This window comes from Plodia interpunctella, chromosome 19, assembly GCF_027563975.2.
Source record: "Plodia interpunctella isolate USDA-ARS_2022_Savannah chromosome 19, ilPloInte3.2, whole genome shotgun sequence".
NCBI classification, from domain to species: domain Eukaryota; kingdom Metazoa; phylum Arthropoda; class Insecta; order Lepidoptera; family Pyralidae; genus Plodia; species Plodia interpunctella.
The window spans coordinates 4,116,646-4,134,340 of NC_071312.1; the positions used below are offsets into that span (position 1 = coordinate 4,116,646).

Below are 17,695 nucleotides of genomic sequence, written 5' to 3' on the forward strand. Positions count from 1 at the left end.
CAAGTATTTAAAACATTCTCTTCTTTTTGACACATCGCCACTTTTATGGAATCTAAACAGCCTAATGTTCATTACGATAGTTGTGACTTCAAAATCATTTCTTTTGGCAAAAATTTCACATGTTGCTATGCAATTGACTCCAATACAAAATTTAACGCATTTATAAATTTGCCATTAATTTTGTGCGTGTGAATATATAAATAATTAAAAAAAATTACATCTCAAAGTTACTTTCGCGTCATTGTAATAAAATTTGGCTTTAGTAAGTATTGGCGTAAAACGTTAACATTAGAAAGCGTGTTCCAACCTCATATAGCAACAGAAACAATGGTTTAGAATAGTTACATCAACTATTTCAGCTTCTATTTGGTTATCAGAATATTAAGGTGATTTATTGGGATAATCTGAGTTTGAGAACTTAAACCAACACAGTATCACGTCTTTTATCTCCTATGGGGTAGACAGCGCCAAGAGCTATGAAACTATGGTATATGGTGAAATTAACATCATATAGTTATAGGTTGCTAGCCTATAGCTTATGAGAAGAGTCTCCAATTTATAGCCCTTTCTCTCTATTGACTTTTACTATGTACGCAGCAGGAGAACTTATGTTCACAACTTTTAACAACTTATGTTGCACTGACTACATTTATATTATTTTATACAGAACCGTGGACTGATTTATAAAAGGACATTTAATATTAGTATAAATTTCCAACCATCTGGTTGTCGTGAAGAAATAGTATAGAATCCTATTATCTTATCCTTACATATACTTATTATCCTTATATATTATAAGTTTTTTACCGGTTCTATCTTTTTAAAATTTTCTACCAATATATAGAGTAGTTCCTGAGAAAACTTTATTGTGTTTTTACCCGAGCGACAGTTATTGTATATTGTCAATAATATATTTTATATGATTTTATGGTAATACAATATAAGTTCGTAAGTTAATTGCTCGTTTACTATGACCCAAAAATATTCACTTCGGGTCGTGTACAAAACAGAGCAGCTGCAAATGATTGCTTGCCGGTTTGGCAGCAACGGTTTTGTATTGGTTTCTGATTGAATTATAATTGTCGACGGTACTCGATTTTTCGCAAAAAAATGTTATTTGTCAAACCGTTTCTTGCTATTGTTAACACGTACAGTAATATTTACTAATGTTACTGTACGTGTTAACAATCAAGTCAAGCTAACTAAACTCAAGAATAGACTTTACACATAAAAAAACCATCAACTTTTCAGGTCTTCTTTTTATAGCTCCCAGTTTAATTTAATTAAATAAAACAGGACAATACAACAATGGCAAAAACTGTTTTAATCATTTGATCGCAACTTTAATTTTTTTTTTCCATTTCATTGTCCTGTCATAAATCCATAGATACTGAAAACGGAAAATTAAATTATACTAATATTATAAAAGTTTGTGAGGATATATGTGTGCTCTTTACGCAAAATGTACTCGACCGATTGTTATGAAATTTGGTACACGGGTAGAATATAAGCTGAAATAACACACAGAGTACTTTTTATTCCGAAATACCCAAGGGAGCGAAGCCCCGAGGCGCAGCTAGTATATATATACAAGTGTAAGTAAGTATAAACGCAAACGGTATTACAAAAAAATCAACTTAAATATTATTTGTCCTACAGGCAAGACTCAAAAACCGCATCCCTTACAAGCCCTAAAGTCTCACGCAAATACTTTACAAACTGGAAGCAGGCATGTGACAAGACGAAGGACAAGACCAAGGAGCTGCTAAAGAGGTGGAGAACACTGCCAGAGGCCGAGGCGGGGGAGGTACAGATGCAGGCGGGGAACAGCGAGGAGGAGAAACATCATGGGTGGAGTGTGCATGTTTGGAGTGAGTACTAATTTATAAAGTTTAAGCAGTAGAGGACATTGCCCGAGGTCGAGGCGGGAGAGTTACAGATGCAAGAGGAGACCAATACGTGGAGCAGAAATATCGCTTTTATTTGCTTCTCTCTCCAATAACCTACTTCAAACAGCATTCGTAGAACTTAACGTTCGCGGGAAAATCATAGGATTAATACATATATTAACACATTTTCTCTTAAAATTTTAAATTATATAAGAAGAATATAATGCAATGACTGTTATAAATTACGGGTCAACCATTGCTGAATGAAACTCATTTAACAGTATTGTGTTCATCGATGACAACTAAATATAAATTAATAATGTGGTATCATATTCAATTGGCATTGTTCACGACAAAAGCTCATTGCATAAACGTTTTTTATCAATAATGGTTAAAGTCAACATTAAAGTTGACTGGTGTAACTTACGCTAAGTAACTAACTGCCATAGGTTTATTTGCCTCCGACTATACGTAGGTACCTAGTTGTTTCTGTTTCAATAGAAAAATCGATAAATCTATTCTACTATTATAAATAGGTAAGCGTTTGTGAGTTTGTGACTTTGTGGGTTTGTATGTTTGAGGAGGGTAATCTCCGAAACTACTAAACCGATTTCAAAAATTTTTTCACAATTAAAAAGGTACATTAGCCGAGATAGCTATAGGCTTTATTTTATCTCAAAATTCCCACGGGAGCTAAGCCCCGGGCAACATCTGTAATAAAGTGTAACATTTACATCACTACAGAATCGCAGCACAAACATTTGCTCATTGAAACTTCAGTGTAACTTTGATATAAAGCTGCGGAATATCGAAATTAATTAATTGGAAATTAAATTTCAGCTCGTTCGAATCATACGGTACTTACCTAATGCCTAACAGCGAGATGATTATAATTCGTTCATCAAACAATATAGTGTGGGGATTATTTCGATAGTGTTGTATCTTTAAAGTTGAAGCGTTGATGGATATCCTTCTCCATACTTCAAACTAAATGTATGCAATATTTCAAGAAGGTTGGTTAAGCAGATAAATCGTAAAAAGGTAACTAACGTACTTTCGTTGTTAGAATAGGTATAGGTGTTTTATCAACATATTTATGTAACTATATCAACCACCAGACGTCCACTTTAGGTCATAGGCCTAGGTCGTAATATAACCACTTTTAATCATGGTTTCCATCGAATGTTTCATTTTTGATACAAATCAAAATACAAAAGTTTCAAATCTAACTTTGAAATGAATTATTTCATTTGGTTTATCAACACACAGGTAATTCAACACTGATGGAAAGGAGTGACCGCAGACCACAGCCTAGCAATTGTTTTTCATACAAACGCCAATATTAATTTTAGTTTAATATTATTTTTCAAGCTATACATAAACTTACTAACCAATCATGGCATGGTAAAAGCAATTTTATTATAATATTATTTTGTTAGTATTTGAGTTTTTTGTATACATACATGATCATTTTTTACTGTTATTACCTACAGGTAAAACGATCATTTCGGCACATTTACAAAGGGACTAAAAACTTCTGGGTGAAATGAGGATACTCGAAATTCTACTATGTTCATTGTTCACCCAGAAGATACAACCCAAATGCACAAAGTGGAATAAACAGTTCAACAACGTACAAACTGTTCAGTATATTACGAGTCGGTATATAGGCGTAGAAAGTTGTCCTGTGCAGATTTTGTAAGGCTTTTCTCATTATTTATTTTATAAAACATCCCTAAAAATGTAATTTTATCAAGGTACTGGTACAGGTATATTTAATTAAAATTTGCGGTGTTTTAATTACGTTTTATTCAAAACTGCCTTACGTGTTTTGAGATAGGTAAACATTTAGAATTTTTTAGGTATGCATTTTATATTTACATTAAAATGTTGTGTCTTGCAAGTACCTATTCGAACATATGAGTTGAGTATTGATTGTACACATTGGTGTCACGTGCGTTTAATTATTCAGCCATTTTTCATTTGAGTAATGATGTAATACTCCGGTTTAGGCCGAATCGATACTCTATTTGCGTCAAGCGACTGGCACTGAACTTATCGCGGCCCTACCTTTCGACATAAAATGCACAGATCATAAAAGTACCACCTCGGATAATTTGGTCTTTATACGTGGGTAAAACCCATATTCCACGGGGTAAAGACCCATATTCCACGGCTGAATCAGAGTCCTCCAGCAAAATTCGACACGAGTGTGCTCAAAAAAGTGAATACGCCCTGGCGTAGTGCAAGCAGCAACTTGTAAAAATATTAATAATAGGTACAATAATTATATTTTGTTTGTATGCAATGTTTCTAAATAGAGAGCCCATATAGCCCAATCATAAATTCATTGGTTACAAGTTAAATTTAATAGGAAAAATACATTCTGAGAAATACTCATATGAATACATATTATGGTACTAAAGTTAGAATTCTCTGATGGAGCAACTGACAGCTGACCAACCCTAAAAAAATTCAAAACCATGACAGAAGTGGAATGAGTTGCCAATTTCTCTATGTGAAGAAATGAGGATTGGATGGATACTAAAACAGTGACAGGGGTATAATTATTTAGCTATTCTTCTGTGCCCTCGCTAAGTTGAAGTCTTGTTTTGTTTCAAATGGATCAATGCGTCACCAGTTATAGTTTTCAGACACGCACAGTGCCGTCGGCGGCAAAGCCTGGAAATTGTTGAACCGTAGGGGTAGTATGTAACTTTCGATAGTTCTTAAGTTAAATCGTCCATTGGGTCAATACTTTATTACGACCGCTGTAGCCTAATAATGGTCATCATACCGAACTGCTATACATGAGGTCCAGGATTGGAGCCCTGGTCAGGTCTAGGTGTAAAATTATTCTAGATTCTTCCTCTTATCTCTTTTCTTTTTCATAGACCGACAAACACGACCACAAAACAAACATTAAGTAATGGACTGTGAGAAAGTGGTTGGAAACTTAACACTATATGTAATATTTCTGGAGATAAATCGCTAAGGTCATTATATAAAATTTATAGCAATTTGAGAACGTGTAGTGTAAAATTGGCCCATTTTCCGAGCCAAATTTTGCTATAACTTTGGCTTTCTATGTTTTGTAAGCATTTTTTAGTGGCTTTTCTAAAGTTTTATATGGTCTTTTTTGATGCTGCTGCAATTTCGCCTTTTAACAAAACTTGTTGAATAATACCGTTAACCATCGTGTGGTTGCATCTATTATTTTTACTTTTTAAAATATTTATCGGTAAATTGAAGAGTTTACGATTATTAACTTCTATGAATGTTCTTGTTTTTGCCAAAAATTTTGCTTTACAAACATAATTCAGTATAAAATAAAATAAATAAATAAAATAGTCATTTATTCCAGTAATCGTAAAAGTATGTTATTTGTAAAGACCCTTCTAAACATTTATCAAACTTCATATCGTATCAAACCTATAAATAATATTGTGAACAGAATAACAATAAAACCTTACACAAAGCCCTTACGTTCCAGTTTCACAACGACGAAATTCAGGAATACGGTACGGTTAGAGATAGCATCAGCCGTTTGTTTGTCCACACTTTGATATTCTGTTTTTATCTAATGTGTTTGTTTTCTATACAATTTGTTTTTTATATCCTCGACTATCTTAGTAATAGTTTCTAAAGAAATCATATTATGTCCCACTTGTCTATTAACGGCGTAGATAATACGAAATCTCACAAAAGTAGACATACGACTAATTTCTATCCTGTTTGCTATGATGAGTAATTGTGTATTACTATAGCACATTTTTGTAACATTATTTATGACATAAAACATTACCTATAACAACTTTTAATAGTGTAATCCTAACTAATATTATAAATGCGAAAGTCAGTTTGTTTGTTACCTCTTCAGGCTCTATCTACTCAACCAATCTTCTTGGAATTTGGCGTACATATAGTTTAAAGTATGGAGAAATATATAGGGTTTTATATAGGATGAAGGATATAGGATAAAAGTAACCGCTCCCATGGGAAATCACGCGGGCGAAGCCGCTGGTAAAAGCGCTGATTTAACAATTAAATAGATGTATTTTACACTCACTTCTAAAAACATTTTTTTTTACTCGAAGGTTTCACCCTTTGGTAGTTATAATCACTTCTAAAAATATTTTAATGCAAAAATTTCATTGGAAACTTATCTCCAAGACTACAGGCATTAAGGAAGACATCAAAACTTATTACCAACTATACCAACTCTTTTAACTTTTAGCACTCAGTTAAAACATCTCGGTGACTTCTGAAAAGGTCACAGTTTTACAGCCATTATCCTTTCAAAGAGAAAATAAAACGTTACTCGGCATAATAGCGCGGTTTTATGAGTAGTGTTCACAGTTTATGATACCTCGGGTCGCTCTAGCCGGCTGCTCCTTTCTAATTCAAATAACCCTGGAACTGGCACAAAGTACTGCAAAACAAAAGTTTACACCGACATAAAGTAGACATAAAACGTTTTAGCTATGCTAAAGATTTACATTTAACTTTTCGCTCGATTTTAGCTTTCTGTTGCGTAAGTTATTTTGCAAATCCTCCTTACCATAGACATACATTATTACTATAAAAAATAGAACATAAAAGCATGAGATAAAACCTGATTCTTTCACAAAGTGACGCAAAGCGGTCAACTAGATTTAAATCAAATTGTATTGTCACGAAGCCGCTGACACTGACAAAATAAATTAACAGAACCAGTGGGCTATGTATGATGAATATTTAGCGAATTATTGCGGTTGTAATCGCCCACAGTAAGAATAATGGCCAAAGAAAGGGGTAAGGAAAAAGAAAAAACAAAATCTAAACAACAAAATGAGGACGAGACTAAGAAAGACATAAAACCTACGGTGTCTTACGACGAGGTGGTGCGAGGGATCATGGCCAAGGTAAAAGGTCAGAAAAAAGAAAAAACAAAATCCAATCTACTTGAGGATAACTCAAAGAAAGACGTGAAACCGTCAGTGTCTGATAGCGAGGTGTCGCAGCGCACCAGGAGGAGTAATGTTAAGGATGACGGTTTCTATTCATTCAAGAACATGATGATGCGAAATGTTAAATCACAGCCAGAGGTGCAGAAAGGTAGGGTTTCTAAGAAGCCCAAGAAACGTGTAAAAAAGAGATCATAGCTGCTGTGAGGGTGCGTCCGCCGGTTCCTGATTAAGGGAGCCAGTGGATTCTCCGGAGAACATTCTTACGTGGCATTGTTATGTCTAGTATATATGTCAATAAATATTTACCACAATTTGATACCATCTTCATACTCCATTTAACCTACAAGTGGTATAAAATATATAGCTATTATATTTCGCACTGGTTTAATATCGTCACTTCAGCCATAAGAACTCCATCCAGCTTTCATAAGTGTCTATAAAACCCATATAATCATTTATATATCAATCATCTCAGTACGAATGATAGCAGACTGTATGACCAAATATATATAAAAACAAATTCCGTGGATATAACTCAAACTATTTATTATCCTTACACCCTTTCTTATGATAATACAAATTCCTCTGCCGCCTCTGTCTAGTCAATAGATAGTGCGATTCCTGAGAAAAGTTTGTGTATTTAATTATGTTTTAACCCGAGCGAAGCCGGGACGGGCCGCTAGTACCTATATACTATTTCAACATATATTTATCTTCATTTATGTATGTGGTTTAGTGGATAATCAATTGTGTTTGCTTTAGAATTTAAGTTAATACTCAAACAAAACTTTCCAAAACCAAATCTTAGTCAGGAACTTTCGATTTATTGAATTAGGGTCCTGGTGGTAGGTGTCTATTTGGAACCATAATATAGTATAGAGTCCTCACCTGTGCATCGAACCTGTGTAAAATAGACGCACTGAATCGCATATCCTATCGCGGGATACGTCCATGTTCTGAGAGTACTAGAAATACATTTTAAGCGGCTCCACGAAAACTGGCAGTGTCCCTTTGTCTCTATTTTTGTGTTGTTTACATCAAAAATATTCTTAAAATTCAAAAAGGTAAGGTGATCTTGCGTGTGAACAGAGGGCGATGTGCGGGTTTGCATTTCACTTCTCACTATACTATCGAGACTCAGCGACCCAATCACATTGCGTCACTATAGCGCATTGTAATTGGTTAGCTGCTTTCACTGCGACTAGACTCGATGGTGAAAAATGAAATGCAAACCCACACTTCGCTTACAGAATAAGTGTGCTAATTTTTCATCTAAGTACTTAATCGAATTTATTGAATCTAGGTTTGAAAATCATGTGTGGCATATTTATTTTAGCAAACAATACAAATGTAAAATCGTCTCTAAATGCAGTTCAGTCAAGTTTTAAGTATTGGTCGAGGTATTTAAATATGACGTGAATAGAAATCGTATTGGATACACAAATCAAATTCATTGAAAAAATTCATAATGGTTTTGTAAAACATGAATCAATGAACTAAATTAAAAAATAAAATAAATTAAGAACAAGTAACTGATTTTAAATTGCCACGAAATAAGCCGAAGTAGAAATTAAAAACAAGTTTATTTGTTAAACAAATTAAAAAAGTCCTCGACTTGAAATTTTCATTTCGCTACAACTTTTGAACGGCTAAACAGTTTTTGATCAAACATATCTAAGAACCACCGCATAAAAACTAGCTATCAAATAAAAAATACCCCATCCAAATCGGTTTACCCCTTGATGAGCAACATCGCCACGTACAGAGACAGATAGTCAGACAGACAGACACATTTACCAGTCAAACTTATAACACCCCTCTTTTTGCGTCGGAGGTTAAAAAAGGAAAATCAAAGAATACATTATGGAAAATAAGGAAAATATACATATCATTTAAAAATAGAACTTTATTGGATACGTAAAAGACATGTCTAAATAAATATACCCTTGGGGCAAAAGAGAACGCATTCAAAGTATGAAATATTACTAAATCCCGTATCCCATCTCCCAAAGGCGACAGTGAGCTAAGTTCCATGTTTTATTCTTTTTGCCGCACTCACAGCGGAGCGGTCCTGTATTTGATTTCACTGTTCGTTCACGAAATATTCACTAAAAAGTTGTCGACAAACATTTCAAGAACCAGTCATTTTCGCTTTGTGGCCATTTAAATTTCTATCTTTTAAAATGTAAAACTCTTTGTCTACGCGACGAGTTGTGAAAATTATACATTTCAATTAGACCCATTGGATGTTGGGCTTTGAAACAGACTCTTGAGCCCGCAATGCAACATTGTAAAAGGATATTAAGCTTCACTAAACAATAAGAGGCTGTGTGGTTAACATCTAGAATCATTCTGCATCAACGGGCATCGGGTATGTTTGCTGCAGAACGGTTCGATTCTCAAAGAAATTCGCTAGTTACGTATGTTATAACTTATGCTATGTTTTTTATCGGTTTTTATTCAGGAATTTGTAATTTTTTTTACATATATTCTATTTTCTAGTGCAATCGTTAAATTAATGTACCAAATATTTATAGATCATACTCATTTACCCCCGTCGGCAGCGTAGGTAACTGACGGTTCGTAACCAGTTACGAACAGTACATAAATTATCTTTGTACGATATCAGTTACGTAGGAATAGGTTTTTTTACCAATTCGATACTTGGTTACGTAGTTACGAATAAAACATAATTTCTCTTTTTACGATACCAGTTACGTAGGAATAGGTTTTTTTTACCAATACGATACTTGGTTACGTAGTTACGAATAAAACATAATTTCTCCTTGTACGATACCAGTTACGTAGTAATAGATTTTCCGAATTATTTTATTTTTTTATACCTGCAATAATGCTTTGTCTGTCTGAATGTCATTAATTTTTTTTATTTTTTTAGCTAAGGACGAATGAAAAGGACTACGCTAATAGTAGAATACAATATTCCTAGCTTTACGAGCTTGAATAAAAAAATCAAAAAGATTCAATGTCAAAAATGTTCGTTTGCCCACTATATTATAAAAATACTTTCACTTTTATTACATCAATTGTAATTATGGATTAATCATTTTATTGCACTAATCACGTGTTGTTACATGGCATTTCCAGCAGTAAACGTGTCATACGTACACTTAAAAGCAAGGAAATATTAAACTATGCTCAAACAAAGAAAATAAAGGGTTGTTGGATCCGAATGCAGCACAATATCCACCCGCATACATCAGGTGTGTCTCACACCTGTACTAAGATCCGAGTTACACGGTACTTTTAGCCGGATTACTGGCAATCGTAAAACTATTTAGTCAGAGCCAAAAAAATATGCAGAATTTGGAATCAAATTTTAAAGCAATAATATTTTAACAGAGTTACAGCCTTACGACGTAACCGCAATTTGGAAACCGCAACTTTGTTCTCCCAATTTTCCCAATCTTCAATTTAATAGCAGAGTCGTCTTAAAATAAGTACCTACCTACTAACCATTTGCAATCTACCCATATGAATCTACAATCTACTTGTGTACAAATAATATATTTTTAACTTATGTAGCATTTGACTTCTGGTATCAAAGAAGAATATTTTAAATACCATACGTGGTTCACAGTATCTTGGTAGTAGATTCGATTTGCGAAATGCAGTCATATAATAACGTGAAAGAGTGAAAGATAATAAAAAATTCGCACCATTCCATGTGTCATCGATAAATATTATAAATGCGGAAGTTTATGAAGGTGTACCTGTGTATGTATGTTTGTTAGTCTGTTACGCAAAGTTACGAGACGGACGGATGTTATGAAATTTGGCACTTTAATCCCGAAATTCCCTCGAGAGCGAAGACCCGGGGCGAAACTAGTATTATTATATAATTAGTTTACTTTTACTGTCTTCCACATTTCCAAATAGGTAAATCAAGTTACAAGTCTATAGTTACTATGTCCATGTAAATTCACCCTTATACTGAGGGCGGGAAGTATATTGAAAACCCCTGTCCGACCGGCGAAATTTACGAGTTGGCATTTTACGACTTGAAATACAAGCTGGTTGAGCCGCTCGGAAACTAAACTATGCCTTAACATGTTCTACTTAACCTTTATAGTGTAAGTATTACTAGACCAAGGAGTAGATATATACAGGGAGATTTAGATTAAACTTGGAGTATTACTTTTTTAATTTGTAAAATTTCATAGCGAACGCAAATGAAAGAGAATATTAAAAATTTCAATGTACTTATATTTTTTTCCTTAAAAACGATCATGCATAAGATTTGCAAAAAATCCACAAAACCAAAACATGGTTTTTTAGTACGCCTAACAAGAACCTACAAGGTAGATATAGATACGCTTTGAAACGCATTAAGGTGTTAGAAGCTCTTTGTTTTCACGCGATTTTTCTTACGCATCAAACGAACGAACATACGATACTTTTATGCATGTCAACAGATACACAGTACATAATTCTTATCGCTAAAGTAAGTTCTTTATCATAAAATAAATAAATAAATAATAAATATATTAGGACAAATTACACAGATTGAGCTAGCCCCAAAGTAAGTTCTAGACTTGTGTTATGGGATACTAACTCAACGATACTATATTTTATAATATATACATATATAGATAAACATCCAAGACCCGGGCCAATCAGAAAAAGATCATTTTCCATCATGACCCGACCGGGGATCGAACCCGGGACCTCTCGGTTCAGAGGCAAGCACTTTACCACTGCGCCACTGAGGTCGCCTATCCTCAGCCTGTACAGCTACAATACAACTATTTCCTTCGCCATTAATTGATCTACACATATGAGGAACCGTTACACTCTAACAGCTTATAGATAGTAATTTTATTTTAATAAAGATAAGGTTTAAGAACAGTGTAAGGTACGTATATTCTTCTATCTCTATACTTACCTACCTAATTTTATGATAGTAGCCTATCCATTTTATTATTTACGGAGAATGTCCAATCATATCATTAATTACTGAGTACTTTAAACTCCCAACTATCTGCACAGGTCAAAGATAACGTTTTTTTTATTGTCAAGATATGCAAAACATTGATAAGATAGTGCTCTGAATGGCTTACAACTTCAAATATAATTCTTATCTCACGTGTTTAGAAATCCTTAAAGAGAAATGAAGATCACTTATTTATTTAAAAAAATGTGATAATTTTCTTCGTTGTCTTTGTATCATTGTAGGTTAAAAATAAATTTGTATCAAAGTGATATAGCAACAGAATATTACTGTTTTAAAAACGCACACTGCCCGTCATATTTGTTTATTAATAATATAACAAATTTTAAAAGATATATATGTATTTATTGATTTTATTCAAATTTCTATGGAGACAACCAGACATATTCTATTGACCGAAAAATAAATATATACTCTTTCTAACTCTCTCCACTTTAAAAAATCATCTCAAATATAAATAGGAATGTATAAGATAACATATATATAGGTAACTCTAAACTACTCCTTACTTAGATCCAGAAAATATGGTTATTCGTTTTTTTTCTATTTTGGATTTTTAAGCACACGTTAGTCTCCCGTTAATACCTCACTACTTGGTCTACTGGAACAGGTTTATTTTTAAATAAGTAGAAACTTTGTACTTGTTTGTATTGTATACTGTTTCCTGCAATATTTATATTATGTGTTTTATAAACCTATACAAATAAATCCCCGAATGTCTCAGATCGTTGGAACTAAAAAAAATTACATCCTAAAACTTTGTATATTTTCTTAAATAGGTATAAAATACGAGAACTAGGTATTTTCATAAAAATCTAAATATAAGTGATAATGCTAATATTTAAATGTCGTCATGTCACGTTGTAGGTGTGTCTAAATCTTTGTACTTGCATAATAAATACGTCATCTGTTTTTCGCACGATAAGTAATTTGATTAGCGATGTCTTGTACTTGAATGTATTTAAAACCGCTCGTATATAAGGCGTGGGAAAAACATACCGGCCAGTATCGAGTGAAAATTTATGAGCAAAATGTGCGACTATGTCTTGTCGACTTATTCTATTTGTGAGTTTATTTTAATTGTTTCTTGAATAAAGGTTGTTATTAAACAAAATACTTATATGAAAAAAAGTTTTTTATAATTAAGTTTTATTCTTTAAATATAAATTCTTCGCATGTAAGACGCACTACGTAAATTCTTTTTAATTTAATATCTCAAGTTTTAAATTTCTTTTTCCACCACCAACGAAATCACCAACGAAAGCACGATTTTAATCTATATCAACATGTCCTTATTTGTGTATTAAAAAAAAATAACAATAAATATGAATATATTTATTGTTATTTTTTTTATCAATTATCAATTAAATTCATAATGATGTAAATGTAACTGCATGGAAATGATATTTTGTGGAAGATTTAGATTGTGCTGGAAAGATAAAATACGTAATAAGGTGACTAAGTAATTTTAGCTATTATACTACTATAAATTACTTATACATATAGACCTTAAACTCAAGCTTCTTTGAATGAGGTCACGTAAGTGACTTGACAATCTGTGACAATCACAATAAGATGTCAAACCCACCGACATTCCAAGTACTTACTAAATCCATGGGTCGAACATAATCAATCATAATCCTGATGTTGGCATAAAGGAAAGCTGTTTTTACTTCAAGAGGGAAATTTAGTTTATCTATAAGTACGTACATATTATATATACGTATTTCTGTTCCTGTCTGAAATATATATATATATATATATATATATATATATATATATATATATATATATATATATATATATATATATATATATATATATATAATAGGTAAGTGTGTTTGTTGAGTGAGTGTTTAGAATTTGACCTTGTGTATGTAATTTTGTTTATTTAAAAAAAAAAGTTTTCTCTATGAAGAAAACCCAATATAAAATACCAAAGTGTAATCTCAAAGAAAAATAAAGGCAGAAACTTCTATACGAAAAACGTACCTAACTCAGAAGTCTTTGATTGGTAAACAAAATCAACTAGAGCTTGTCTTATCCAAAACGGTGCCAATTCATTTAAACTTTTTAAAAGCACATAATAGAATAATTAAGTAGTGAATATATAAATTTCAACAAACTCTTTTGAGTTACGAAATCCTTATATTAATTATAAAACTTATCAGTAAAATAAATATTTATATAGGGTTGAATTAGAAAAAATTAAATAATGAGGACTCGCCGGGTAAAAATACAAAAAATTATACGCGTAAACCTTCCTCAGGAATCACACTATCTAAAGTTAACAACCGCATGAAAATCCGCGAAATGGTTTTTGAGTTTATAGCGAACAGACAAATATACGCGACAGAGTACTTTGTTTTATAATATGTAATGATAAAATATTTTTAAGACAATATTTTGTAATTCGAATCGCAAAATAAATACAAAAAAATATGCATAGAAGATGAAGTTAAAACTTCAACCAACTTTTGATATCGTAACTTTAGTTTGAACACGCTGTGTTTTCTTGGCATCATGTCACAAGTTAAAATAAGGAAAATTCAACTATAAGGTAGTAGGTAAACCCACAACTTATCCACAAGCTTGTAAACGCTTTATCGACCTAGTCCTTATGGGCGTTGAAATACCGGCCGATGCCATGCGACCCTAGACTATGTATGAAAGATTTTAGCAATAACACGCCACATTCCGCCACATGTATTTTTTTTATTTTTATTGTTTATCCATGTAACATGCCTCGGAAGAGTTATTCTTTGTATTGTCTCGTTCTTTCAATGTCAAATACTGAAAAGAAAGGGAGGGACAACACAAATAAAAACTACTCCAAGCCTGATCAGAGGACTAAATTTATTTTATTTTATTTATAAAGCGGTAATAGTATAACTTGATGGACGAACTCTAAATTAATTACGTTTGATATGGCCGCATCGCGCCGCGCCCGCGCCGTGCCCGCGCCGTGCCCGCGCCGTGCCCGCGCCGTGCCCGCACCGCTTAACGCTCCCTTGTCGCTCAGCTATGACACCGGGTGAAACACAATGGGTCCGCAGTGCGTCGGTAATTCGGTCGCCCTAGGTTTGGTCCTGCTTGTTTAATAAGTAATTCCCACGCCCCTTTCGCGTAGACAGTAGCGACAAATTTATAGCTGCGGGAATGCACTACAGAGTTTAAATGTTTCTCATGACCGTTGACCGTGCTAAGTATCCGCACTTGTCGTTTTATTTATAGGTCATGAATAGCCTATCTAGTCAAATATTGCTTTTAATTTGTGCACAATTTCAAGAAAATTTGACTAATTTTTCTTGAGATTAACTTCAATGTTTTGATGGTTACCGCTTATGTATGATTATAAGGATTACAATTTCGTAACTAGGTACATTCAATTTTACGTGACTTGGGAATACATTGACAAACACCCAAAGTACATCAATTTTCGACAATTCTCTAATAAGATAACTACCTAAGTAGTTTTCTTATTCTATTTATTATCTTATTTTTTTTTTCTTATTTATTATTCTTAATTTCTTTTTAATCTACAAACTAATGCATTTTTTATTTAGACTCAATTACCTACTTGTTACAATTTGAAATCAAATTTTACTTAGTACTTGAAAATTACACAAGTTTAATATACATTTTGGAACATTATTCAAACCTCTTTTGAAAAGGCTCAATTATAGAATCCACGCAAGTAGTACAAAGGAACTATATATCCTAGGATCTTTCCATACGTTGGCAGACGTTTCTCCCACACGTCCCATTTCTGCGAGTGTGAGGGCGGTCCGAATCCACAGTGACATTTCAATAAGACGTGCCTCACTGAATTTGTAATAATGATGCAAATAGAAATGGCATGTCTGCTCTCTCTTTCACCTGCATGTTTTCCCGGTTTCTTCTTCATCTTTATATATTTTTTTATCTTTATATTTGGTTTGTGTTGTCATTTTGGAGCGAATTGCACATAGGTGCTGTCAAATATTATTCTACCTTTTTATATAAAATTACTAACATAATTTTATTAATTGTTGATGTAAGTTATCTGAATAAAAAGTTATTGTTATTATTATTATTTATGTAGCCATGCCAACGCCCAGCTTACTTTCTGCCCAGTCAGTATATTGGTGTGGGTCAAATTTAACTAGTTACGGTCTTTGGCATACTTAGTAGTCAGATGGCATGCATATCCTCCTTGACGACATCAAGCTAGTCTTTTCAGAAATTGCTCCTTCTGCCAGAACCAAGGAGGCATTTAGTCCCTAGATAGTGTGTCTGTCGACCATATGCGTCATTTGTTAAAATATTCTTTCGGTTCTGTGACTCTCCCTCTCTCTCTCTCTCTCTCACACACACTAACGGACCTTTTCAATTCAATTCAGTATAAGAGGACGAACACATCAAAAATGATACGCCAGCCACTTCTATTTGGTTTATTGATGACAACTCGGTTACGTGGAGCCACATTCTCACGACACGCTCACCGCATGCTAATATAGGTATACTTGTTCGATATTGAGTCCGTACGTTTTCACAACATTTCTTTTTCTATTTCATCCGGTGGAAGTAGGTAGGTCCATATATAGCTACTCCTAATAATCCTACTAATACGTATTATAAATGCCAAAGTTTGTTAAGATGTGTATGTTTGTTACTTTTTCACGCAAAATCAACTAAGTAAACGAATTGTTATAAAATTTGGGACACGGATAGAATAGGTATAACCAGGAATTATCTACACTATAGCGGACGTTCACCGAACTTGGCAGATGCGCCGCGGTAAATAAAAGCACTTGTACAAACTACGAAATGTTCAAGCATTCGCGTCGGCGGCACCTGTCCACATTCGGCGGTAGTGTGTAACCGGCATTACATTATTCATTGCGTCAATAAGAATGTACATACATTAGGAGACACCTCTATTTCACCCATCGCAAACATTTGCTAAAGGACGGCTGACAGAAATATCGCCAACGTTGAAAATATTATTTTAGAAATGGCGCTGTTGCGGCTCTTGGCAATAGAAGTGAAATAAATACTTTCTCGTGAAATTCTAGTTAAATATTGTTATTTGTATCATGTCCACATACTCGAGAACAGCTTTAGTTTAATGGAATTCTGAATCAATTTTCTACGCAAAAATTTTTCGAAATCATCCCGCACTCTTGTTTGAGAAATTATTACTTCATATTCGTCACATACATTGACAATATGCGATGTATTTCGACATTCATTAAACATCATCTATTCTTCTAGCCACCTGGGTGAACCGCTGCAGTGAAGACCTGGAATGCCTAGACCTGGAAGACGAGCAGCCTTTAGCCCAACTCAGCGCGGTACAAACGGACAAACTGACGCTTTTCTTCACTGCACTTCTGGATCACGACCGAGATGACGTTATCTGTGACCAGGACTTCGATTCCTTTTTCGAGGTACGAAGGTATCCAAGATGATTATTCACTACCTTTAATTTTTTTAAGATTTTTCATTTGTGACCCCGACTTGTCAAAATCACAATGAAATTTTGTGTGGTGGACTAACGTAGAAAACATTTTAAAATTCGAAGCTTTTGTTTTCATTTACGTTCCAGCTATTCGCAAAACTAACAAGATACTTAATTTCGTCATTCCAAAATACATAATCCCTAGCCCTTAACTAACTACCGAACTCGGTAAGTTAAAGTCGAAATAAATTGCTTTGGTTATCTAAATTTATTAAGGCAATTTAAATCGCAATAACAGTATAAAATACCTTTGTAAGCCAACACCACACAAAATACAAAATACAGGCCGGAAAATAAAAAAATACTCAGCTTCTGTATTTAAAAACGTGCGAGTGAAACGGAACGGGCATCAATTTAAAAGCAAATGGTGCGGCGGAAAACCTTT

General features: G+C 33.6%; 2 protein-coding genes across 2 annotated transcripts in view; both read left to right on the top strand.

Annotated features, from left to right (window-relative positions):
- Window positions 1-17,695, top strand: part of LOC128678290 (uncharacterized) — a 59,264-nt gene that overhangs the window by 34,598 nt on the left and 6,971 nt on the right. The window contains exons 3-4 of the mRNA XM_053759728.2: window positions 1,660-1,871; window positions 17,064-17,239. Coding sequence (XP_053615703.1) covers window positions 1,660-1,871; window positions 17,064-17,239 — 388 coding nt within the window. The remainder of the gene's footprint in view (window positions 1-1,659; window positions 1,872-17,063; window positions 17,240-17,695) is intronic.
- LOC128678291 (uncharacterized) lies at window positions 6,561-7,213 on the top strand. The gene has a single exon (XM_053759729.2). It carries the CDS (start codon window positions 6,668-6,670, stop codon window positions 7,031-7,033), a length of 366 nt encoding a protein of 121 aa, XP_053615704.1. The 5' UTR covers window positions 6,561-6,667; the 3' UTR covers window positions 7,034-7,213.

Coding starts and splice junctions, on each gene's coding strand:
- LOC128678291 (XM_053759729.2), top strand. CDS start 6,668: ATGGCCAAAGAAAGGGGTAAGGAAAAAGAAAAAACAAAATCTAAACAA.